Raw genomic sequence first — 24,965 nt, 5'->3', positions numbered from 1 at the left:
TACAGGTATGAAAACAGTGTGTTTGCCTTGAACAACTTGGAGTCTAGATAGGTAGTGCTCTGAAGAGAAGGACTGGGGTTAATAGACCTTGCGAGAAGTAGATGTTTAAAAGAAGGGAAGGATAGAGGAATGAAAGACTGGGTCAAGAAGAGGGTTTTCTGACAGTCAAATACTGCAATATGTTCTTGATAATCAGGACTGTACAAACTGGAATAAAGTGGAAAGAAAAAAAGGAAAGTATATATACAGATCATGTAGCTACAAGAAGTTCGCAGCTTGCAATATTCTGATTTTACTGCTGTATCTTGAAATATGAATTATAATTTCTAGCACTCCAAAACTGGAATTGTGTTTTAAACCAAACACTAAAATGGAATATGGTTTATTATTTAAAGCTGTTACCATTGGATTGGAAGTAACTACTCACAATGTCAAAGCATAAGCAATGAGTGTAGAATCCCATTTTAATTCAAGTTTATATTTACATATATTTGCACAATACATATTATTAACCAGACATTTTATTTCATCTCCATTGTAGATTTTTTTATACAGTGCTTTTCAATTGATTTGGTTTGCCTATTACTAGTACCGTCACAATACCAGTCTTACTAACTGGTGCCTAGCATTCACATGCTATCATGAATTATAACGGATAGTCTCATATGTAGCTATCATAACCAGTTACAGTGAATAGCATGTTCATTTTAAGAAGAATACTTAATAAAAGTGAAATGGAAACTAGAGCTCTTGTTGCAACCTTGCTGGTGTGTGAAGTGGTGTCCACCACCAAAAGACCCATTCAAATAAAATCTAATAAATAGCAAAGAAGTTCAGTTCTATACACCCCAATCACATGGCACCAGATTCAATCTAGTTGTACAATTAATACTTCTCTAGAATCCACTGAATAAATACAAGAAACATTACATCTTAGGATGCCTACAAGATATCCATTCTACATGTGAAAGTACATAAGGGCAATGCCGTGAATATTTCACGAGTAAAGTGCTTTTAACGTCAAGCAGATGAATATACCCTAGTACTGTACCACAGAAAGTTCATTTTGGATAAAAAACAGTTCATGCATCTACTCTGCAGCAATTCTGTGCATTAATTTATAGTAATACTTAAATAGAATTTATAACCTCAATCCTACGGGATACAAGGACTGGGTACAGTGTTTACACCTACAAAACTCAACCAATACTCTGGAATAGCATATATTTTGAACATTGCTACAGCAAGTTTTGTTAAGAAGCCAAACCTTTGGTAGTGTTAATGCAGTATACATTGAAGATACCATTGAACCAGTATATGAGCTCAATATGCAACTGACAGGAATGGAGAAAAGAAAAAATCAAAAGCAAATTTAATGGCTTTTTGCACTGTGCTTCTCCAGTCATGCTCTATTTTCACATGCCTTCCTGCGGGTGTAAGTTTAGACATGCAATTTAAGCAAGTGATTGCTTTCAGTTCAAAGACAGGCCACTTGCTGCCAAGACGACCCTCCAGAATTGTGCTGAATTCAATTATACTTCCTTGCCTTAAGTTCAACAACACTTTCTTAAACTCGTTGCTTGCCTTCAGCACAATATCTTTGGTTATATCCTCCTCCTCTACAGCTTTAGTTCCATTTTTGCCATTGAAAGGCATGCCCACAGTTAATTCGAATTTGTATCGATCAAACTTTTTCATGTGACAGTCATGCTTTGTCAGATACTTGAGACGACACAGTTCCTCCTCCTCCATGGTAACATTTTTTGGGTCACACACAGGGTAGGTTTCACCATACAAACATCTAATCCAATCACCAATAAAAAGCGGAAGCATGTTTATTGCAGATTCTGCACTATTGTCAATTTCCGTAACCCTGACATATTTGAACCGCCCAGTCCATGTAACTCTGTGTCCTTCCAGATGACTACATATAATTTGGGTGCGTGCCATGTTAGTCTCCTTCCATGACCGGGGTCCACAGACGAAGCCATACTGATTCCATGTCAAGGTAGAGTTGTAGACTTTCATTCCCTCTGATCGGTACACATAGAACCAACAGAACAACACTACAGCTGTAATCCACACCAAAATGAGTTTCACAATAGAACTCCTGGTTAGGGATTTTATCATTTCAACCATGGAGAAGTTAGTTTTTGTCCACCATCGTAAAAACAAAGGAATACCACACAACACAAGAGTCACCACAATCTTCATGAGCTCCAAAGATATGAACCACTTTATGAAATGCACAAGACACATGAGTGCAATGCCTATGATTAGAACTGGGAGTGCAAAGAGAAACAGAAAATAGCCAACTGATGCACGAATGAGACCAATGCAGGAGGACTCTTGCAGAATAACCACTGAGAGTTCACACCACATGAAACACACCAGGTAGGGAACCAGGTAACAGTAGGTGCCTTTAAAATTCCGCAGTTGTGCCATTCTAAAGAAGAGATAGAACAAGTACAGGAACAGAAGGCATGGGATGCTCACATTTAGTATGAAGAAGTGGCCTATAGGAAGAGTAAAGAAGGTTTTACCTAAGAATTTGAAATAGCCCAAATTTATAGGTAGTATCTGCAATAGGGAGAGGGAGCCAGCAGCCACCTCAGTCATTAAAGCTCTTCGCGTGTAGGGTTCTGCGCAAGTGCTTAAACTCATATAACTTGTCACTGTGAAGAAAACAGAGATGGTAGCCAACTCTGAGCATGGTATGAAGTCTTTGCTTGCTATAGGGAAGGAAAAAATGACAAAGAAAACAGAGAGCAAAAAGTAAACGTATGGCTCTAAATGATTCCACCCAAAGTTCACTTCTGCTTGCTCAACATCTAGATTTGGCTCGAAACGAAGCAATAAGTCAGTCAGGGTGCGGAAGTTTTCCCAGGCCTTACTGTCTTGAAAGACTTTCAGTGTGCAAATCACCATGGAAATGAAGGACAGATAGAAGATGACTAATGGGATAAAGAAGGCAAAAAAATCGATTGTCAGATTACTGATGATGAAGAAGAAGATGAGGGCATTGATGTGGTGTGTTGGAATAATAGTGGACAGCCAATGCATTCCTGCCTTAGATGCAATATCTATAAGGTACTCTTTAATTTCCATAATGGCATGAAGTGGATATTTTACAACCTGAAAAGAAAGGAAAACAGTTTATTTAACAACATTTTTGTACATGTACAGTATGTATATTCATGTTAAAGCAGTAGCAGTAAGTCAAGCCTAGCTTGCTCTGAAATACTTCTATTTCAAGAGGTGTTGCACAACAAAATGGGGTTTTCTCCGTGACCATTTTTTGATATTAACTTCATCAGATGAGGCACAGATTATGTTACCTCTCCATTTTGATATCTAAAAAGTTTTCAGAAAGGAAGACAAATCTCATCATCAATATGTCATATCATTTTTTATTAAAAGGCTTCCTAATCTAGCATTCTGTTCAATTAGGTTCCTACTGAAGTGCCCATTGGTATTATAAAGATGAACTACAGTGCTGCAATTCTGTACCATCTTGTGCCATTCCTTCAGCTGTAAACTGTCAGCTTCTCCAGTGATTCCGTCATGCACCATGCATTGTTATACACATTGACACTAAGCGATTGTCCATGCGGCAGGTTACTATAAGGCAAGCCAGCGTGTGACTCTGCGGCACGCTGGCTTGCCGCACAGTACTGTCCCATTTGGACATTGCTACAGCCCAGTGAAAGCATGCTAAGCTGTATGCTAAGCCACATTCCAGAACTTTCACAGTGCTGTAGCAGTGTTCTCACAGGACATTAAGCTGGTGCTTGCCACGCAGTAGATTCACACCTTCGCTTGTTATGCAATAACTTGTCATGTAGACATGCCATAAGTCTTTACAGGTAGTTTGCATTTTTCCAAAACGTTCCTTCCCAAATATGTAAGCAAGCAGCTATCAAAAACTATTAGACCTTTTCAACCTCTTTATTATTATTATAAGCAGCTAGTACTATTTCATCTCCCTCCCTATGCACAGATCTAGGATTATTCCTTTAACCACAATCAATTATATCACAGAGCCTTTAATATTCCACTTATCCTGCAGGGGATTACCTGCCCAGCAGGGTGACTTGTCAAACAACATTGGAGTTATTGTAAGAAAAGACACTCCTTTTCTGCAGGACAGATGAAAAGGGCCATCTAGAAAGAGATTACATCTCAAGCAAATTTTGAACTAAAAATGCTGGCAAGTGTAGCTTCACAGCCCCAAAACAACACAAAAAAATTCAGTTTCCATGGTGTGCCAAACATATGCTTTTGTATCAAGTACTTCCAGGGAGAGGCCAAGAAGCTTTCAACAGAGATTTATACATCATACTAACTGGGGCAGAAAGCAAGAGTAAGGCTATTCCCTTCCTAAGTACATTTCCTTCAGAACATTAAGTCAGTTACCTGGAAGCACTAGAGGAGATATAGTCCTTTTTTTGTCCTTTAACATTGGCCATAATGTCCAAGGAGGACAAATAAAGAACTGATTTTCTGATGGCAGCATTCTGGTCCCTACCTGCTGCCATTTTGAAATTCAGATCAATGAACGCATGTGTGTCAGTTCTCCTGTTTAGATTTTGTTTGTACTGTTTAACAGTGAAGTGTTGGCCTGCGCAAACCACTGCCAGCCAGTTTCATCCTTTAATTCCCTCACAACAGAAAGTGAGCTGTCTTACACATCTAGTCCATTGTTGTGTTTTCCCATTTGTATATGCATGTTTACTGGTCTCTGTAATTAATAAATGCAGTCATACATCTAAATAAAAAATATGGCAAAAGAGAGGCATTGTTGTCCTCTACAAGAGGAGTATGAAGATGTATTGTCATCTTCCAAGAACAAATTTTTATGTTTTCAAAACATCTTCCTTCTAAATTTATGCCATATGTACAAAAACATCACACAGTGTATGTGTATATATGCAACTATACACTCACACAAGTTCTATCAATGATGCTTTTGGGTGACTAGATACAAGTTTTGAAGGTAGATCATTTGAAGGCTATTTTGGCTGTAAATAAATTAACTAAGAGTCCTTCAATACACATCACACAATAGGTGCTTAACTAGTTTTTACCTTTAGTCGCAGTGGTAGTTCCTCGGGACTCTTTCCAGCCAATTCATCATCATCATCCTCCTGCACAAACAGGTTAGTTGGGATGATTCCCTTTGCATACTTCTTGGTTATTTCAACAAAATCATCCAAAGCAATATAGTTCTTAGCTGAAAGTTATAATGAAGATAACAAAAAAGAGAGCTCAAAAATTACAGTACTAGCATCCCATTAATTACAAAGCATGGACCAGCCTTTCTAGGACTGTGTGGAAATTATTTTCCAACAAACTTTGTGCTTATATATGGAGAAATTGAATTCTTGTTAACAGGTGTTTATTTTGTGACCTGTTCAGAGATAGCAAATTAATTTTGGTGGCAATAAGTGGTCACGATACATCTTATCAGTATATATTACTATAATACACAAATTATAAGAAAGAAGTAAAGTGAATGAACATGTTCATTTGAGACCAGTATGAAATACATTATATTCCATTTGATTAGACTGCATGTATTTCATATTTTGTGTCCAAGTTTCATCAGGATTAAAGCTGCAGTGCAGATATTTTCACCTGTTAAGATATTTGTATGCTTATTCTAGTACCCTGCAATTTTATCAGGTTTCAGATCACATTATTATTTATCTGAAACATAACTATGGTTTTCCCCTTCCTTTATAACATTTTTTGGGTAAAAATAATTAAATTTTCAGTAGCTCTGCCGTATTAAAAAAAGACACAAAGAGTCACAAGAAAAGAACTCCTCAATGTTTAACTGAAAGTCTGCACTGAGTCAGAAGTCAGTTCTCTGGTGAATACATTGCGTATATTCCTTTTATATCTAGGAAATCTCATTAACTCAGTAAAATGAGCAATGCCTCATAATTCACACACACAAGACCCCATATCATCTCCCTCGAGCTAATAGTTTTGATATGATGTGAGGCTGGATACTATATACTTTTTTCCAAACATACTGAAGTATATTTATCAGCATGCTATGAAGCATCATTAGAAGTGAGCTAAACTGAATGGCCAACGAATTGAACATTGCTCATTTACATAATGTAGTAGCATGATTTTCTCATCTTGTCTGTTTACTTATTTACTAATTCTCCAAATATGGAAGCGCACAAATTAATTATTTAAATACACCACATATGCCACTATTTAAATTTAGGCACGCTGGGGACAAAGTGCCACAAGACTGCCGCTGTATACAATAGCAGGGGGAAGGATGATTTTGGCTAAGGACTCCAAGAAACAAATCCCTTACTACTCTGTCAAGAAGTGTCCACCCAAAGTACACCAGACACTTTAGACACGTTCCCTGCTATGAAGAGCTTTGAATCTCAGATAGCACTAAAAGAAATAGAGAAGACAAGAGTTACACAATTGCATCACCATGAGTTAATATTATCTTTTTTTGAAATGAATGAGAGACAGAGAGAGAGAGAGAGAGAGAACGAGAACACGCGCGTGACCCTGTGAAGTGAGAGTGGGGGTCTGAGAAATGGTGGAGAGGGAAATGAGTTTCTAAAAAAGGAAAGCTGAAAAGGATGGAGGGAGAGAGTTATCAGGGGAAGGACAGGATGAAGAGGAACACGGAGGGTAGAGCATGCGAGAGGCCCTGCTGCAGGGTGGGATAGTAGTGAAGGGGTGATTGTAGGCCAGAATAACCAGTCATATAAAGTAATACATTTCATATTTTTAGCTCAGGAATTTGCTATAATGTTATGCTCCTTACAACTTCCTGAAGTCCTGCTGCAGGGGAGCTCAAAGAGTGGGGGCGTTTCATAGGCTGCCACTTAGCTCCTTCTATACCAAGAGGGCAAGGAGACTCCCCTCCAGCCCTATGAATGGAATGGAGGTTGGAGGGCCTCGATTAACCCCTGTGAACCTCCTGAGGAGTACTGGGATACAAGATCATGTACACAATTGTCTCAATCGCCTCCTACAGCCTGTCCCAGTCAGTGTAGATTAGCCAGTTTCCATGGTAAACAAGTTTGATGTCAATTATAAGGAAGAATTAATGCCAACTTTCCCCACACACTGAAGCACCTGATATTGCTTCAAATATGAAAGACTTTTGAATGACAAAAACCTACAACAAGCCTCCCACACAGTAAGTTTAGAGAGTCAGCTGACAAAGATATGAAGGCTCGTCTGCTTAATTCTTATCTGAGCACAAGTTGCACATAGGAAATTGAAACAATTGACTAGGAGTTTAAAAGTATAGGATTTAATGTATTTGATTTGTGGCCTTACTGTAATTTTAAAACGTTCTTACATAAAATGCTACATTTTTATAGCAAACTAGCAGCATTCTAGGCATTCTTGGTATAAAGCAAAGGTACAGCAATGTAACAAAGCAGCATTGTATACCTTAATCTTCAATCTCACAAGGATATATGTTGATTTGTTTGCATATTTAAAGTGTATATTTTAAAGTAATTAAAGTAATCTTGCACCACCTTAAGGAATAGACAGCTTGTCCTGTCAGGACATACATGGAGACATTTATAAAACAGTTTCTTCTCAGCTGTAGAATGAGAAACAGGAAGGACAATGGAAAAAATTGCCTAGGGAAGTCATGCAATCTCCTTCACTGGAAGTTTTCAAAAAGAGGAGAGGGTTGGAATAGAGCAAAATTTTTTGACAGCACTTCTGGGATACACTGATGGGGAGAGTTCTTAGTTTATAATGCATGGCTGACATATTAAATCAAATGTAATGACATTTACATTCTCAGGCATTGTCCACAGTCAGACAATGTCACCTGTAATTGCCTATATATGCTTCTACTGAGTTCACACCATCTCAAATCTTTGCAAACAGGCTTAAATCAGGCTTCCAAGTGTTGGCAATGCATTAAATCAGAAGAAAATTTGCCTCTGACAAAATGCACAGGGAAGTGAATATTAGCTTGTAATAGCTGCTTCTACTCATGCACGGACAGCCAACTCCATCTCTGGAGAGGAGAGAACAGCCCACCTCCTACTTTAAGTGTTTGATGAAAACTTCTCATTTCTAAATGCCATTAGTAACTTGACACCCAAGTCTCTCTTCAATTGATATTAAAAGCATATGTTGTAGGTTCCACTTTATTATTCAGATTTTTCTTCAGTTTGGTTATGACAAATTCCCTGCCTCCCCCATTTGCAGTAAAAAAAGAAATGTGCACATCAATTTCTGCCTACACTTAACATGTAGGTTCATTTACCCTCCTGTTATTTCATCAGCCATTTAAGCCTTCAGAAAATTACTGACCCCCTTCCTCTCCCCCCCCCCCCCCCCACACTATGAGCTGCTGAAGGATTCAGAACAAAGTGGCTTGTTTTGCATTTATTTGCTATCAGAATGAAGGAGAAGCACTGATTCAGAAGATCAGCAGCTAAGGAATGGAATGTGCAATAGCATCATCCAATATGTGCCAAAGCAGAAGATTCTCCAGTGAACACAGACCACAGCACACTTTCCAATGGAGAGAGAGAAAAAAGAAATGTGGCAGTCTTGGCCCTAAACATTTTTTCAAGAAATGGAAATTGGGTCCCACTAAGCTCTATGTGGCTCAAGTCTATATGAAAAGTCTGTCAAGGCTGGGAATAAAATTCAGGCCTGACTCCCATCTCTATCCAGAGTATTGTCCTTTCCTCTCTCTTACATGCACCATACTATAGAACTTTTCATAAATATGACAAGTTAATGTAAAACCAGCAAAAAGCCCCAGTTCATCTTGAGAAAGTTACTTTCAGTGCTGAGTCTCACATACATCTGATCAGCCACAAGCTACTTGGAAGGAGAGGACTACAGTGACACTGATTGAATCTCAACCTGAAGTTTGGGAAGTTTTAGTAGTATATAGTACTAGTTTTTAAACTGTAGGACATTTAAAACAGCCCTAAAGAAGAGTGAGACTGACTTTATATGGATTTTTACATTTTATACATTAGTATGAAAACGGAATTAGAATGGTTCGGTATATGGCCTTAACTGAAGTTTAGGTTTAACTACAATGCACTCAGTACAATATGCATTGTTTGTAACTATGTTCCTTCGCCATCTTCGTTTTCAATCTTTAAATCCTCCTATCGTTTCTTCACATTTTCCTTTTTCAAAAAAATAGGTAATGTATATGAAGATTAGCAGCTGCAGAGCAATGGTTGGAATACAGGATTGCCATGCTGGATCAAGACCAAGACTCCATGCAGTCTGGCATCCTGTTGGACAGTCCCCGTATCAGAAGCTTCAGAGGAAGAGGTAAACCACATAATTCATAATTATGCATTAACATACCTACATACCCTGAAGGGGAATGAAGGGAGGGGATTATCTTTTTAACACCAAGCAATGGACTGTTGCCTTGCATCCCAAAGGAGGAAGGTTGATACCCCTTATAAATATGTTTTGTTTTTAAATCCTAGCTAGTGTAATTTTTATTTCCCATCTGAAATGTTTAATCCTTTTTTCAACCCTATGACACCCCGTCCTCGATAATCTTGTGGTGGCAAGTATCACAGCTTAATGCTTTGTGGGGATAAATGGATGAGAGTGAGGAGGGTATTTCCTTTCATCAGTTTTAAATTTGCTGCCTTTTCATAGAGTCAGGCATCTCTTTGTTCCTGTACTGCAAGAAAGGCTAAACAGAGCACATCTCTCTACATCGATCATTTTTATCTACCTTTCTATCTCATGTACTAAGCAAGTAGCAGTCCTGATTTTGAGAACTAGTTAGGAGTCGCGTCCGTCCCTCTTCCTTCGCAACAATTTGGAATCTTCATGCCCCAGATCAGAATTTTAAAGCTTAAGCTTATTTTTATTTTAAAACCTGTTAGTTTTCTTGTACAGGTGTCATAAGAGTCGAGCCAGAACTTTTTAACCCATAGAAGATACAGCTTCCTTCCAGCGGTAGCATTTTTACCAGTTAAAAAGTGAATGAGGCTCTCCCTCCTCAGCAAGAGCCAAGACAGTAATAATTTTGATGTGTCTTTTCAGTTGCTGCTCCTCCCTTTTCAGAACCGAATAGCACTGTGACCTCTCTCGGCTGGGCAGGGCTGGATGACGTGCCCTTCAGACGCCAGGAAAAATGTATCTTACTTGGTCATAAGAAGAGACGTTTCTTCCTTAAATTTAAGCCTGGAGTCCAACAGCTTGAATCTGGGTCTCTTGAGTGATGGGTGAAGACAGCTAATCACAAGGACAGCTTTTTTGGGGCTGGTGGGGTATAGAAGGTCTGTTTAAATCAAGTATTTATGTAGGAGACAAATATTAGAGAGAAATCCTCAGTGAGGGGGTGTGGTTTAACAGTTACAGCAAGGTAACAGAGGCTGAAGAGCTGTGTACATTAGATACTAAGCTTAAATGCTGTGTAATCAGAAGATAAAAACGTATTAGGTTAACATCCTGTAGTTGAGAAAAAACTTACAGCTGGTGCAAAATTATTTAGCAAAACAAAGCAAAATGAAATCATGGTCATTACATTTCAAACGGGATGCGTGCACTTACATTCACTGCTTACTAATCGTTCCAGCATTCTTCTTTGCTTCTGTACAGACTTTGGAACTGGGCCAGGTTGTTTTTCACCATCTGCTAGATAACAGAAGTTCACAAAGTAGTCATTAAGTGAACAAACTCCAACAAATGTCATTAGCTAAAGTAGCAAAAATATAGAGGACAGTAGCACCTCAAACCAATGAGATGAAGGTTTACACAAGGGCATATGCTACCAGGTCCTACTGTGGCGGAAATCCTCTAAGAAGGCTCTACTTAGGGACAAGCAAAGCTGCCTCCAGAGCAGGGTCCACCACCTGTTTGCAACAACATGACACTGAGTGAGAATCTGCTGAATTCCTTGAAAGAACTGCATAGATTGAGTGGCAACACAAAGATTAGACTAAAAACAGAACTCATTTCATCATGTACTTTTTTTTTTTGAAAAAGTGGCCGTAACAGTACATTTTGATTTCAGCTACAGCATTAAAAAGAGAAATAGTGTTTAGATCATTGGTATATGCTTACTTTGTGATGCATTTTTAAAGTTAGTAACTTCAAATATCCAGCAAGATACTCAGAGTGCTTTGTTACTGATAAAATCAAAGTAAATAAGAGTGTTTTTCAAAAACACTGAGTTTTGATTAAAAGGTTAGTCATTTCTAATCTTTGGTGGTTCTCATTGGTACTTAAGTGAGCCACCATGCATACGCAAAACTCCTGACAGCATATGAATCAGCTTTAATGAGTTAGAGTGAGCAGCTGATAAAGGTCATTATCACAACTATTTTTCCATGAATGGGTTACACACTTATTTATTTTTTTATATGGTCATTTAGGTTTTAAGTTGTGTTCTGCTTTTAATTTTGTGTTTTAGATAGGATCAGTTTCTTATCTGGGGTACTGGATACCTACCTTCATTGTCAACTTGCCCAACATTCTCCAGCAGTTCAGAAACTGCTAACTGCTTCTTCTTCTTTGGATTTAATTTCCAATACATAACTAAGGCAGCTTTTCTCACAGCTCTCTCCAGATCAGTCTCAGATGATAATTTCTTCACTTCTTGCTCATTCTCAGAAGTGATGCCTCAAGAAAAGAAAGTGTATTAGATATTATCATCCCACATCTCGGGAAGAAGTGATAGACATGCTCACAATTTGTTCTTTTTTTCCACTTTAGTTCTAAGTTTTTGGACAAGCTGATTCACACGTCATCTTCTCAAGTTAACTAAATTTTTCCTACATTGTTCTGTGTCCAGGGTTTACCAACAAAAAATATACACATCTTAAAATGTACCGTGCACTTTACAGATTGCATAAGATATGTTCCCTGCCACAAAGAGTCTGTAATCTTGCCTGAAGACAAGACACAAGGACAACAATTCAGGTAAAAGATGACTTTGATAGAGCACTGGTGATGAGAACAAGGTAGGAAGTATTATGTAAAGAAGTGGATTTCGAGATCAGATACTTGGCAGACATGAGGAAGACTATTCCAAGCGTAGGAAGTGGGATGAAGGAAGGCGTGAATCTTGAAATGGGAGAATATGGTAGAGGGAACCAATTAGGCGAGAGGATTGAGAAGAATAAAGGGAGAATGAGAGGGACAGGAGAAGAGAACAGCAGCAGATATGTAGGCGGGGTGTGAAATTAACCTTAAAGGCAAGGATGAAGAGTTTCAATGAGATTTGGTAAGAAATAAGAATCTAATGAAGGAATTCAAGTACATGATTGACACTAATACTTCTATATGCAAAATCATATGTTATTCTTTTAATTAACTACTCCAACATTCTATCAGCAGCTGTTCAAATAATTTTGCTCCAAATATACCCGGATTTTAAAGTATATTTTAACCTGTCTCCCCAATATTTTAATGGATGATTATTTGTAGCTAAAGTACAGACTAAAAATATAAGAGTTAAAGCTTCTAAAGAACCCATACCTCTTCTGTCTGCTAAGCATCTCCGCAACAGTTTGACAGCTTCCCTTCGACCCTGCTTAGCAGCAAGAATCAACCAGTCAACAGCACTACAGTTGTTGAGTTCTTCATCCTGTTCTTCTGCTAATTTCAGGTAGTGTTTTCCCATCTGGAAAGAATGGCGAGCAAACAGAATTCCTTAGTTAGTTCAATAGCTATTTAAATATCTTCTGTTCTCTTTATCTCAGCTAGTGAAGGCTATATCTGTGAAGGAGGAGGTCAAATAGGCTGAATCAACATTAAGGCACACAGTTGTAAGTTGTCCTCAGCAAACTGGCAAGAGATCAGGGATCAACTTCCAGAACAAGATGCAAGCAGAAGCAATGATTGATTTCTGGCACATTTGATGAAGTCAACAAATGAGTTAACATTAGGTAGTATACAGCTAAATGCAACATTGAACACTACTAATGCTAGACAGAAGGAGCAGATGCTAAGCTAATTCATTTTTATACAATACTGCTAGATCAACTTTAAAAATGCAAAATGAAGTCCCATAGCAAGGTATCAGTGATGGACAGGAATTTAGAAGAAGTAATCTCTGTAGAGGGCCTTGATATGGTTGTTCTCAACCTTTTTGGGGTCAGGACACATTTGAAAATATTTACGGCCTGTCGTGACCCAGTACATAATTTGGGGGTGAAGGCCCTGGGGTGGTTTCAGTCACGTCCTGCCCCGCACTCATCTCATAGTAGCAGCTCCTGTGCTGTGGGGCTGGCTGGGCTTGGCTCTCCAGTCCGGGCATTGGAACCTCCAGGGTTGCACCGCAGTTCCGCCCCCCCTAACTGGACCAACTTTGTATGAGCGGAGTTGTGACCTGGCTCATGGGGTTGCAGTGCAACTCACTCAAATTTGGCCTACCCTCCATCATGATGGTTGAGTGCGGGGGAGATCATCATGGTGATGGTCACACATGAAAGGAAAATAAATGCAACCCCCTAGAGTATACCATTATGAACCCCAAAATACTGAATCTATGCTGTAGAACTGAATTGCTAATTAATCTTTTGAATGATTCTGCAGTGCTAAACATCCCCACCTTACAAAAAACCTGACCTTTCTTGGCAGGTTAGCAGGTCTGACTTGGGCCCCAATTCTCAGGTTGGATGGACACAGGTGGATTCTTACACTACCAATCCACACAGATCCAGTTGCAGGATCAGGACCTTTGTGATTAAATGTACACTACATAAAAATGAAGCTACCAGAAAAGATGCAAATAGGCAAGAGAAACTCAGACCAAGTAAACCAAACTGATAGTGTACAATCACTACCATGGCATATTTCAACTCAATGAAGTGGAAAAAGCACATTGATGCAGTGCCAGATGAGAGAAGAGAGTAAATGGCAGAAAGTCAAGAATGTAGCTTAGGTACAAGTACCATACTGGCAGTTTGTCATCACCGTAGACAGGGTTAGCAAGATTTATAGGGAAGTTATTGTGTCAATAAAACCTGTCCCAAGAACAGCTATTCCTACAGTGTGTTTATATTTATAGCCATCCCAAAACAGCAGCACTTAATACAGCTCCTCTACACATATCCCATAGTCCCAGAAACTGATATCTACCAACACAAATCATGGAATCAGCCATAAGAATGACTATTTCACAAGGAACCACAGCCCAATACTTGGGTTTTGTGATAGAGCTTTCTGTTTAAGGTACAGTAGCAGCATCTGTAAGTAGCTACCTTCTGAAGAGAACATTTTACCCTTATTTTGGTTCTAAAGATACATAAGCTCTTGGAATTAATGGGTTTTTTTTAATTAACAGAAAAACCAGAGCAACTATATTTAGTCTTTCCATGAAACTGCACTGAAAGATGCTATATGCTAGGCTGTGATCTGTCCTTTCTGAATGAGTATTGTGCGACAGTGGCTTTAAAATGAGATTGGTGATAAAACTTTTGCACAAATATTTTCATTTTAAAGTTACCAAAATTTAAAATGGCTAGAAGCCTTTTGACTCGAGGTGATTATAGAATATCCATTCCTGCTCATTCCAGCTTATCAGGTGGTTTTAATGTTAACTTGAGGATGCTCTTTGTTTAGATCGTGAGCTAAAACTGGGAGGCAGAAAGAGGTACTTAGAACCAAATTAACAGTGTACATCTTCAGGTTACTCCTCTAACATGAGCGCTCACTCCCTCATATCGCTGTACTCTGCTAATTGAAATAGAGTGGTCACAACCAGTCAAGAGTGCAGAGACCCTGTACAGTAACAGACATCACTGCCTCTTCTCCATTATGCAGCTCTGACTCTGGGTGTCTCATCTGCATAATTACTACACAGTTATTTTTCCATAAAAGTACTGTACGCAAATCCCTGTAACAGAGTCTGAGACACACAGAGTGCAGGGTTATTTCAGTATAACCTTACAGTGATTTGTCCAAGTTCCTGAATTGAGTGATATTTTTCTAGTCAATTTTTTAGGCCATAAGCATTCATTGCTAATGTCCCTCTCCACTGGACAATAGAGCTCCAACTTCCTAACTATTTTTTTTGTTTATTTTGAGACGAACACAATTAAACCTGAAAACATACTGTTATCTTCAAGACAAGAGCCTTATTGACACGTAGGCATCAGAGGAGGGGGAATAAGGGTGGAGAGAACCAGGAAAGGTAGAGAGATTTCAGGTTTTGGTTTTTTTAAAACCAATTATCTTCTCCGTATTTTGACAGCCCATTTTGCTTGTTATTGCTCAACTTTCATTTAAAAATGTTTAAAGCTGCAGTGCAACGGTAACGTCTTCCTGACAAGAATGCAAAGCCCATATTCTATGTTAATAAACTCCTAGGATGATAGCCAGTTTATTAGTCTAGAATCTCATTAACGGGGACTGTGGCTTGCTGTTATTTAAACAGGTTTTGATTTTATAGAAGAAAACAGAGAAGGATTTTCCAGCAGTAACACAAGGGTTCTGTTTATGTATTTCTTACACTTCATGATTCCTGTTCCCGTTTACACAGGGTCATCCGTGCCCACGACTCTGTGTCACTCCTTCCAAACCCGTGTGTTCTGTCTTGGAGTTCCAGTCTTTTCTCTTCTAATTTCCCTTAAAGTCTCTTATTGTATCCTCAGTCTAATATATCCTTTCTTGCTGTCCTCTTCCTCCCATGCTTTCTTTAATGGTTGTTCTTCTCCCATTCTTATATGTCCAGCTTATTGCTAGGAGTCCCAAGTTCATCTTGCCCCTAATTTCTTCCATGTACACTGTCTACGCTTAGAGACTAAATTTGTTAGTCTCTAAGGTGCCACAAGTACTCCTGTTATGTCTACGCTCTGCTTGCCTGTCATTCTCCTCAGTATATTATTTTCTACTACCAGTGTCTTCTTCCCCTCCCCCCCGCCCCATCTCCATAAGACCTACTGTTTCCAAACCATACAGCAGGCAGGGATAAACACACACAAGATACAATTTTGAATTCAGTTTGTTCCTTAATTGCTGGTTCTACAATACTCCTACCACCTTTTTCACGGTCACCCAGGCACAGTGGGTTCTTTTCAGTTTTCAAGATCTCTTCGGGATGGCACTGTGTAGTTCTCAAGTACACAAATTCTTCTGATTCAGCTTCTCTCCTGAAACGTCAGTCAACTGCTTCTCTTCTTCCATCTGCCTACATGCATAACTTCAGTTTTCTTTGAGTTCACCTTCAAATCATGATCTTCAAACAGATGTCCATTCTGATACCATATTTACCAATTCCTCTTTGCTGTCAGCCAGAATGGACAAATCATCAACACATTAGTTTTCTCTGTGTCTCCACAAGCTTCACTCGCCTACTATTTTGGCTTACATATTTCTTAATCAACTAGAAATTACAGGTTTTTGTTCTTTGCTGGAATTGGAACCAAACTGAGGGTTCTGGTGGCAAGGATCCTCCAAGTTCAAAATACCATTACCCACAAAGGTGTTGGCTGTTTCAGAGGCTAGGAACTCTTCAGACTGCTCCCTTTTTGAGGCTGCCCTCAAATACGAGGTCTGAAGTATATGGGTGAGAGTGTGCAGGATGTTTGCACCAGTTCTAGAGATAATTATTATTATTTTACTATTCTCTCACAGTGCAGTAGCACTCATAATTCTCACTCCTGACCCCCACCTCCAATTTTTTTTAAAATGTCATTGCATCTCAGCTTAGAAGGACCATTTGTGAAGGTGAGATGACAGTTCAGTCTCAGTGTCGTTCAGGCCTTATCTATACTAAATTAGCACATCTGTTTGACCATATACATGTTTCTACTGATTTAATTTAAGTCAGTAATTTAACAAGTTTAGCTGAAGTGATTTAAAGTGAGGATTAAACTAGTTTAAGTGCAACTCCATTAGGTGTCTGTACCGGTTTATTTAGAATTTTAAACTGATCTAATGAAACTGATGCAATTTTTTAGTATAGAAAAACTGTAAAACTGCTAACAAATATCTTCAGGGACAGAACTAAGATCGACTCAATTCTCATAGGCCATTGAACAGCCAAATGGTAGCTAGTTCCAGTACCTAAAGGGTTTTTTAAAATGCATTTATTCAGCACAGATGAGGAAAGTTACAGAAAGAGCTCAACCCTGTATATATGAATGCCCTTACTAATCCACCAGGAAACATACTTTGTACATTTTCAAATGGCTCAAGGTTGGTGCTGTTGAGTCATTTGCAAACCTTGAAACAACTCAGAATTACTGTGTTTATAGCATTCCTCTAGTATTATTCATTATTTATATAGTCGTAGCGCCTAGGAGTCTTAGTGCTGAATGAGGTTTGTATTTTGTTCCAATGGTGGTAAATTAAAATCAAAACAGTATCCAATAGTCACTATATGGACACTTCCCTCTTATCTCATTGTATTAGACACTGGACAAAAAACAAATGACACTCCCTGCCCCAAGATGCTTACAATCTATAATTAACTTTCACATCTACCCCAAAGGCTGGTACTGGACTGGAACCTGGGAAATCTGATATCCACAAGTAAGGATCATTCCTCCAGGCCAAGAAGCTATTTGGTATCATCTCACTTTGAACAATTTAAAATTCTAACAAAGGATGTGGTTCAACTGAACCGTTTTGGGAAGAGAACTCCACAAGAGTTGGAAGTGTGTAGTAACGTTTTCTGAATTTAAACCACAACAATGCTGGATGAAGTTTCGCCAGTGTTCAGAGATGTTCAAAGCTGTTTGCAGTGCTCTCTACAGATATGATTTCAGATACAGCTAACAAACGTTTTATTTTATCTATCTATAGTCAATAAATGGCCTCTAAAGAGTATAAAAAAAGTAGTGACACAACGTATAAAATTACCTCCGTCTGGGCTTTTGGTTCTCCAGCTTTGGCCTTTTCAAACAGATCCTCAAAGAGTACTTCAGGTTCTTCTTTCATGGCTTCTACAAAGCAACCCAAGAACAAAACTGATTTATTAGCAATACTCAGTGATTTTCTTCAGTCCTCAGTGCATTTGGCTGGAGAATTCAAGGAGCACATCTAAATGTAGAGCATGATGTTTTATAGGAACAGCAATGCAGTTCTAGCAAGTTATTACATTTATAGCTGTAATTATTCAAACCTTAATAATTTTCACTGGAATGCTACTCAAGATGCAACATTTCCATTTAAAAAATCCTTTAAGATAATATGAAATTCAATTATTATGTTAACCAAGATGTGTCTCAGAAAACTTAAGTATTATTTGGCATCCCTTACAAATAGTAACACATATTGTTAACACTATCCCAACTACTTATATAGGATAAAATTGTCAATTAGAAAAGTTTTCATTATATGTGGTAAGTATCTGCATTTGTATTTAACAATACTACGGCTTGTCTGTATTAGTAATCTTCTTGTCACTGTTCAAACCCAATAAGAAAAAAACAGAACAAAAAAAAATCCAGAAGAGTTCCTGAGCCCTTAGGGAATTTGTTCTTTTTGGGCAGAAACAGGGCCTTTAAGAGTGTTTTGAATCTGAGGAATGAGAAGCTACTCTTCAAAAACACATTCAGTGCATTTGAAAGATCAGTTTTTTAATCCTTGGAGTAAATGAAACACCAGTATCAATGTCTTTTCCTTTTTAAACAACTCATTGTTTTGTATCCTGTCCCACATTTCTGTTTGCCTCCCCATTCTTTTCCACGTTTACCAGATCAAAGTGATTTTTAGCTTTCATTCCTAAAAAGAAAAACAACAATGCTGTCCACGTACCCCGCCAAAAACAAGGTAATCAGATTTTTGCATGATTGTAACTCATTTTGTGTTTATTAGGAATCACATGACCTGATTTATCTTGTGAATGATGAGTTACTGCCTTCTACTTTCTTGGAAAAGTTGAAGCTTGGCAGAACTGCGAAAGCTCTGTGAGGATGCATCTTAAAAATTCTCACTAATTTGATTTCAAATATCAAGCATCAAAATTTAGACGCTCAATATTCATACGAGTGAGAGAGATTAGGGTGGGGAGGGGAAAAAGAGTTGGAAAAATTACCACTAATTCAGGAAGTAAAGCACCTTTACTAGCCAGCCCAGAACTGTAGCCTAGAACTGGGTGGGAAGAGTTTCCAAAAAAATTTCTAGTTACTCATTGGGATGAAACAGACCTTTCAACATTTGTCATGACAAATGAAAGACATGCCCCCCCAGAACAGCCAATAGCCCAGTGGTTAGGGTACTCACCTGGGATGTGGGACATCAAGGTTCAAGTCCTTGCTTTGCCTAACTTGTATCAGGGACTTGAACCTGGGTTGTCTCCCATAATCCAGGTGAGTGCCCTAACCACTAGGCTATTGGCTATTCTGGGGGCTCTCTCTCCACCTGACCCACGCAGCCTTCCTGTTGAAAGTTTTGTAGAAATTCGTTCACAGATTCCAAGGCCAGAAGGGACCATTGTGCACACAGGACACAGAGCTTCCCCAAAATAATTCCGAGAGCATATCTTTTAGAAAAAACATTCTATCTTGAATTTAAAATCGTCAGTGATGAAGAATCCACCAAAACTCTTCATAAACTGTTCCAATGGTTAATTACCCTCACTGTTCAAAATTTACATCTTATTTCCAGTCCGAATTTGTCTAGCTCCAACTAGCAACCATTGGATTGTGTTATACCTTTTTTTGCTAGATTGAAGAGCCCATTATCAAATATTTGTTCCCCATGTAGATACTTATAGATTGTAATCAAGTCACCTCTTGATCGATCGATGCAGCAGCGTTGATTTAGCAGGTCTGGTGAAGATAGCGCTCTCCCATTGACTTCAGTAGTCCACCTCCCCAAGAGGCAGAAGGTAAGTTGGCGGGAAAGCGTCTCCCACCAACATAGCATGGTGTAGAAACCGCGTTAGGTAGACGTAAGCTAGGTCGCTTATGCGGGTGATTTTTCACCTCCGAGCGACGTAGCTTACATCGATTTAAGCAGCAGTGTAGACCAAGCCTAAGACAAATTTTCGAATCCTTTAATAGTCCTTGTGGATCTTCTCTGACACCTCTTCAATTTATCAACATCGTTCTTGAATTGTGTGCACCAGAACTGGACGCAGTATTCCAGCAGCGGTCGCACCAGTTTCAAAATAACCTCTACTTCTACTCAAGATTCCCATTTATGCATCCCAAGATTGCATTAGCTTTTCTGGCCAGAATCATTCTGGGAAGCTCATGGTCAGCTGACTATTCGCCATGACTTCCAAATCTCTTTCAGAGTCACTGCTTCCCAGGATAGAGTCCCCCATCCTATAAGTATGACCTACATTCTTTGTTCCTAGATGTATACATTTACATTTAGCTGCATTAAAACGCATATTGTTCACTTGCACCCAGTTTACCAAATGATCCAGATCGCTCTGAATCAGTGAACTATTCTCTTTATTATTTACCACTCTCCCAGTTTTTGTGTCATCTGCAAATTTTATCAGTGATTATTTTATAATTTCTTCCAAGTCATTGATAAAACTGAAATAGTGTAGGGTCAAGAACTGATTCCAGCAGGACTTCACTGGAAATACACCCACTCGATGATGAGTCCCCATTTACAATTACATTTTGAGATCTGCTAGCCAAATTTTAATCCATTTAATGTTTGCCATATTATTTTTATATCATTCTTGTTTTTTTAAGCAAAATGTTGTGTGATACCAAGTCAAATCTTTGGAGAAGGATAAGTATATATCATGGTAACACTATTAGCTATATCAACCAAACTCGTAATCTTATTTAAAAAAAATATCAAATTAGTTTGGCAGGATCTATTTTGCATAATTTGCATTAGTTACATTACCCTCCTTTAATTCTTTATTAATCAAGTCCTAAAATCAGCCGCTCCATTAGCTTGCCAGGGATCAGTGTTAGACTGACAGGCCTATAATTCCCCAGGTCAGCACATTTACCCTTTTTAAAAATTAGTACAACATTGGCTTTCTTCCAGTCTTCTGGAAATTCCTCAGTTCTCCACAACTTATTGAAAATCAACATTAATGGCCGAGCAAGCTCCTCCACCAACTCTTTTAAAACTCCTGATGCAGTGGACCTGCTGATTTTAAAATGTCTAACTTCAGTAGCTGCTGTTTAACATCCTGCAGAGATACTAGTGGAATAGAAAGTATTATCACCATATGATTAGACTACCTAATCTTTTCCCCCCCTCAGATACAGAACAGAAATGTTTATTGAACACTTCTGTCTTTTCAGTATTATCATCAAAAATTCTACCACCATTTTCATCTAGTAATAGACCAATACCACTGCTGGATTCTTTTTGTTCCTAACATATTTTAAAAACTCCTCTTTATTGTCCTTAACTCTGCTGGCCACAGATTTCTCTTAATGTCTCTTGGCTTCCCTTACCAATTTCCTACAATTCTTAACTCCTGATATATACTCATTACTATTAACTTCTCCTTTGTTATATATTTTTCAATAGCTTCCTTCACTTTGCCTCTAAATCAGGCCAATTTTTTAACCAACATGGCCCTCCTTCCTCAATTGAGGGATTGTAGCTTTTTGGGTATCTAGTAAGGTTCTTAAATGATTCCCAATTATCATTCAAATTTTTCTGATTAAGTTATTCCTCCTAGATGATCTGGCTCTCAATTGTTTTTAGCTTTGTACAATTGGCCCTATTCAAGCACCAAGTATATGTATTACTGCTCTGGACTTTATTCTGCTTGCTTATTATAAATGTGATCAAGTCATGATCACTTGTACCTAAACTACTGTTGAGAGCAAAGACATATTTTGGCTTATAGAAGCCTGCTGTGAATTTTAAAACTGTTCTGATAACATTTAACAGAGTAAACATAGGTAAAACTGCACATGTAAGAAATTGCAGAGTAATCACGTCTGTGAATTAAAAATAGATAAAGTCATTAGAAAGCTAGAAAAGATGGGTTTGAAATAATGCTAGACCTGTACGGACAGGGAAGGAATGTTAACATGGAAATGAGACACTAATACAGATGTATAAGAAAAGATAAAAAAAGTTATAAATTTTGCGTAACAAAGGGAGGTTGAAGCTGTATTGTCCAGTCCTGGAGGTGACTGAGGAGATCGTCCTGATGAGCTTTCCACTTGTAAGTAACTGATTACCACTTGCTGAAAGGTTTGCCTTCATAAAGATTTGTTAAAAAAAAGAGCCACCGTGGCTTAACAACCATGTAAAAGAAGCAGTGAGAGATAAAAAGACTTCCTTTAAAAAGTGGAAGTCAAATCCTAGTGAGGCAAATAGAAAGGAGCACAAACACTGCCAACTTAAGTGCAAGAGTGTAATAAGAAAAGCCAAAGAGGAGTTTGAAGAACGGCTAGCCAAAAACTCCAAAGGTAATAACAAAATGTTTTTTAAGTACATCAGAAGCAGGAAGCCTGCTAAACAACCAGTGGGGCCCCTTGACGATGAAAATACAAAAGGAGCGCTTAAAGATGATAAAGTCATTGCGGAGAAACTAAATGGATTCTTTGCTTCAGTCTTCACGGCTGAGGATGTTAGGGAGATTCCCAAACCTGAGCTGGCTTTTGTAGGTGACAAATCTGAGGAACTGTCACAGATTGAAGTATCACTAGAGGAGGTTTTGGAATTAATTGATAAACTCAACATTAACAAGTCACCGGGACCAGATGGCATTCACCCAAGAGTTCTGAAAGAACTCAAATGTGAAGTTGCGGAACTATTAACTAAGGTTTGTAACCTGTCCTTTAAATCGGCTTCGGTACCCAATGACTGGAAGTTAGCTAATGTAACGCCAATATTTAAAAAGGGCTCTAGGGGTGATCCCGGCAATTACAGACCGGTAAGTCTAACGTCGGTACCGGGCAAATTAGTTGAAACAATAGTAAAGAACAAAATTGTCAGACACATAGAAAAACATAAACTCTTGAGCAATAGTCAACATGGTTTCTGTAAAGGGAAATCGTGTCTTACTAATCTATTAGAGTTCTTTGAAGGGGTCAACAAACATGTGGACAAGGGGGATCCGGTGGACATAGTGTACTTAGATTTCCAGAAAGCCTTTGACAAGGTCCCTCACCAAAGGCTCTTACGTAAATTAAGCTGTCATGGGATAAAAGGGAAGGTCCTTTCATGGATTGAGAACTGGTTAAAGGACAGGGAACAAAGGGTAGGAATTAATGGTAAATTCTCAGAATGGAGAGGGGTAACTAGTGGTGTTCCCCAAGGGTCAGTCCTAGGACCTATCCTATTCAATTTATTCATAAATGATCTGGAGAAAGGGGTAAACAGTGAGGTGGCAAAGTTTGCAGATGATACTAAACTACTCAAGATAGTTAAGACCAAAGCAGATTGCGAAGAACTTCAAAAAGATCTCACAAAACTAAGTGATTGGGCAACAAAATGGCAAATGAAATTTAATGTGGATAAATGTAAAGTAATGCACATTGGAAAAAATAACCCCAACTATACATACAACATGATGGGGGCTAATTTAGCTACAACGAGTCAGGAAAAAGATCTTGGCGTCATCGTGGATAGTTCTCTAAAGATGTCCACGCAGTGTGCAGAGGCGGTCAAAAAAGCAAACAGGATGTTAGGAATCATTAAAAAGGGGATAGAGAATAAGACTGAGAATATATTATTGCCCTTATATAAATCCATGGTTCGCCCACATCTCGAATACTGTGTACAGATGTGGTCTCCTCACCTCAAAAAAGATATTCTAGCACTAGAAAAGGTTCAGAAAAGAGCAACTAAAATGATTAAGGGTTTAGAGAGGGTCCCATATGAGGAAAGATTAAAGAGGCTAGGACTCTTCAGTTTGGAAAAGAGAAGACTAAGGGGGGACATGATAGAGGTGTATAAAATCATGAGTGATGTTGAGAAAGTGGATAAGGAAAAGTTATTTACTTATTCCCATAATACAAGAACTAGGGGTCACCAAAAGAAATTAATAGGCAGCAGGTTTAAAACAAATAAAAGGAAGTTCTTCTTCACGCAGCGCACAGTCAACTTGTGGAACTCCTTACCTGAGGAGGTTGTGAAGGCTAGGACTATAACAATGTTTAAAAGGGGACTGGATAAATTCATGGTGGCTAAGTCCATAAATGGCTATTAGCCAGGATGGGTAAGAATGGTGTCCCTAGCCTCTGTACGTCAGAGGATGGAGATGGATGGCAGGAGAGAGATCACTTGATCATTGCCTGTTAGGTTCACTCCCTCTGGGGCACCTGGCATTGGCCACTGTCGGTAGACAGATACTGGGCTAGATGGACCTTTGGTCTGACCCAGTACGGCCTTTCTTATGTTCTTATGTTCTTATGTTAAACCCATCTGCTGAGTAAGGGAGTCTCAATCCAACATCACAATGAACCAGGCAGTTTGCAAATTGGGCTAACAGCCAGTATCCAAGGGACCACGACCTAAGGTATTGATGGGGTTTAAGTGACAATGGAATCACTGGGGAGATATGTAAATGAATATCTGGCCAGACATGGTAAGGGTCCACTTAAGGAGGTGGACATTCTCAAAAGCCAGAATCTGTTTGAAGTGGTGGCTGACATGCTTGAAAGCAACTTTTCTGGCAACCAAACCGTTGCCAAGAAAAGGATAAAAGCTGCAATTGTTCAGGGTTGGGTAATGACAGCCAGAGCTTTTGTGAAGCAAAATGAAGCACTGACACTAGAATGCAGAAAGAAATAAAACGCAAGTTAAAAAAATGCAGAAGGGTGAGAGACAAGAACTGAGAGACAAGGCCACTGAGCTACGGGGTGCTACAGTGTACAAGTTGAGGCTTTGATTGAGAAAGCTCAGGAACCCGAGTCTCTCAAGGAGCAGAACAGGGTTCTGCAAGCACTGCTGGAAACAGTGCCATTGGAGAATACAGAACTGACAGGCGCTCTTAAATCAGTGAGACTTTTGGAAGGAGAAATCATTAATGTGGACAGTGCTGTATTGTCTAGGGCACCACCACCTCCTTATATTCCACTTTTTTCCTTCCTTAAGTAATCTGG

At 38.8% G+C, this 24,965-nt stretch overlaps 1 protein-coding gene across 1 annotated transcript in view; it reads right to left on the bottom strand.

Annotated features, from left to right (window-relative positions):
* Window positions 1-1,323: 1,323 nt before the first annotated feature.
* Window positions 1,324-24,965, bottom strand: part of WFS1 (wolframin ER transmembrane glycoprotein) — a 49,848-nt gene continuing 26,206 nt past the window's right edge. Inside the window, exons 2-7 of the mRNA XM_065405426.1 lie at window positions 17,830-17,912; window positions 12,499-12,643; window positions 11,470-11,640; window positions 10,570-10,653; window positions 5,088-5,233; window positions 1,324-3,135 (exon numbers count right to left, since the gene is read on the bottom strand). Of these exons, the coding sequence (XP_065261498.1) occupies window positions 1,324-3,135; window positions 5,088-5,233; window positions 10,570-10,653; window positions 11,470-11,640; window positions 12,499-12,643; window positions 17,830-17,912 (2,441 nt within the window). The remainder of the gene's footprint in view (window positions 3,136-5,087; window positions 5,234-10,569; window positions 10,654-11,469; window positions 11,641-12,498; window positions 12,644-17,829; window positions 17,913-24,965) is intronic.

This window comes from Emys orbicularis, chromosome 5 (assembly GCF_028017835.1).
Source record: "Emys orbicularis isolate rEmyOrb1 chromosome 5, rEmyOrb1.hap1, whole genome shotgun sequence".
Taxonomy (NCBI): Eukaryota; Metazoa; Chordata; order Testudines; family Emydidae; genus Emys; species Emys orbicularis.
This window is presented reverse-complemented; position numbering and strand designations above follow the sequence as displayed.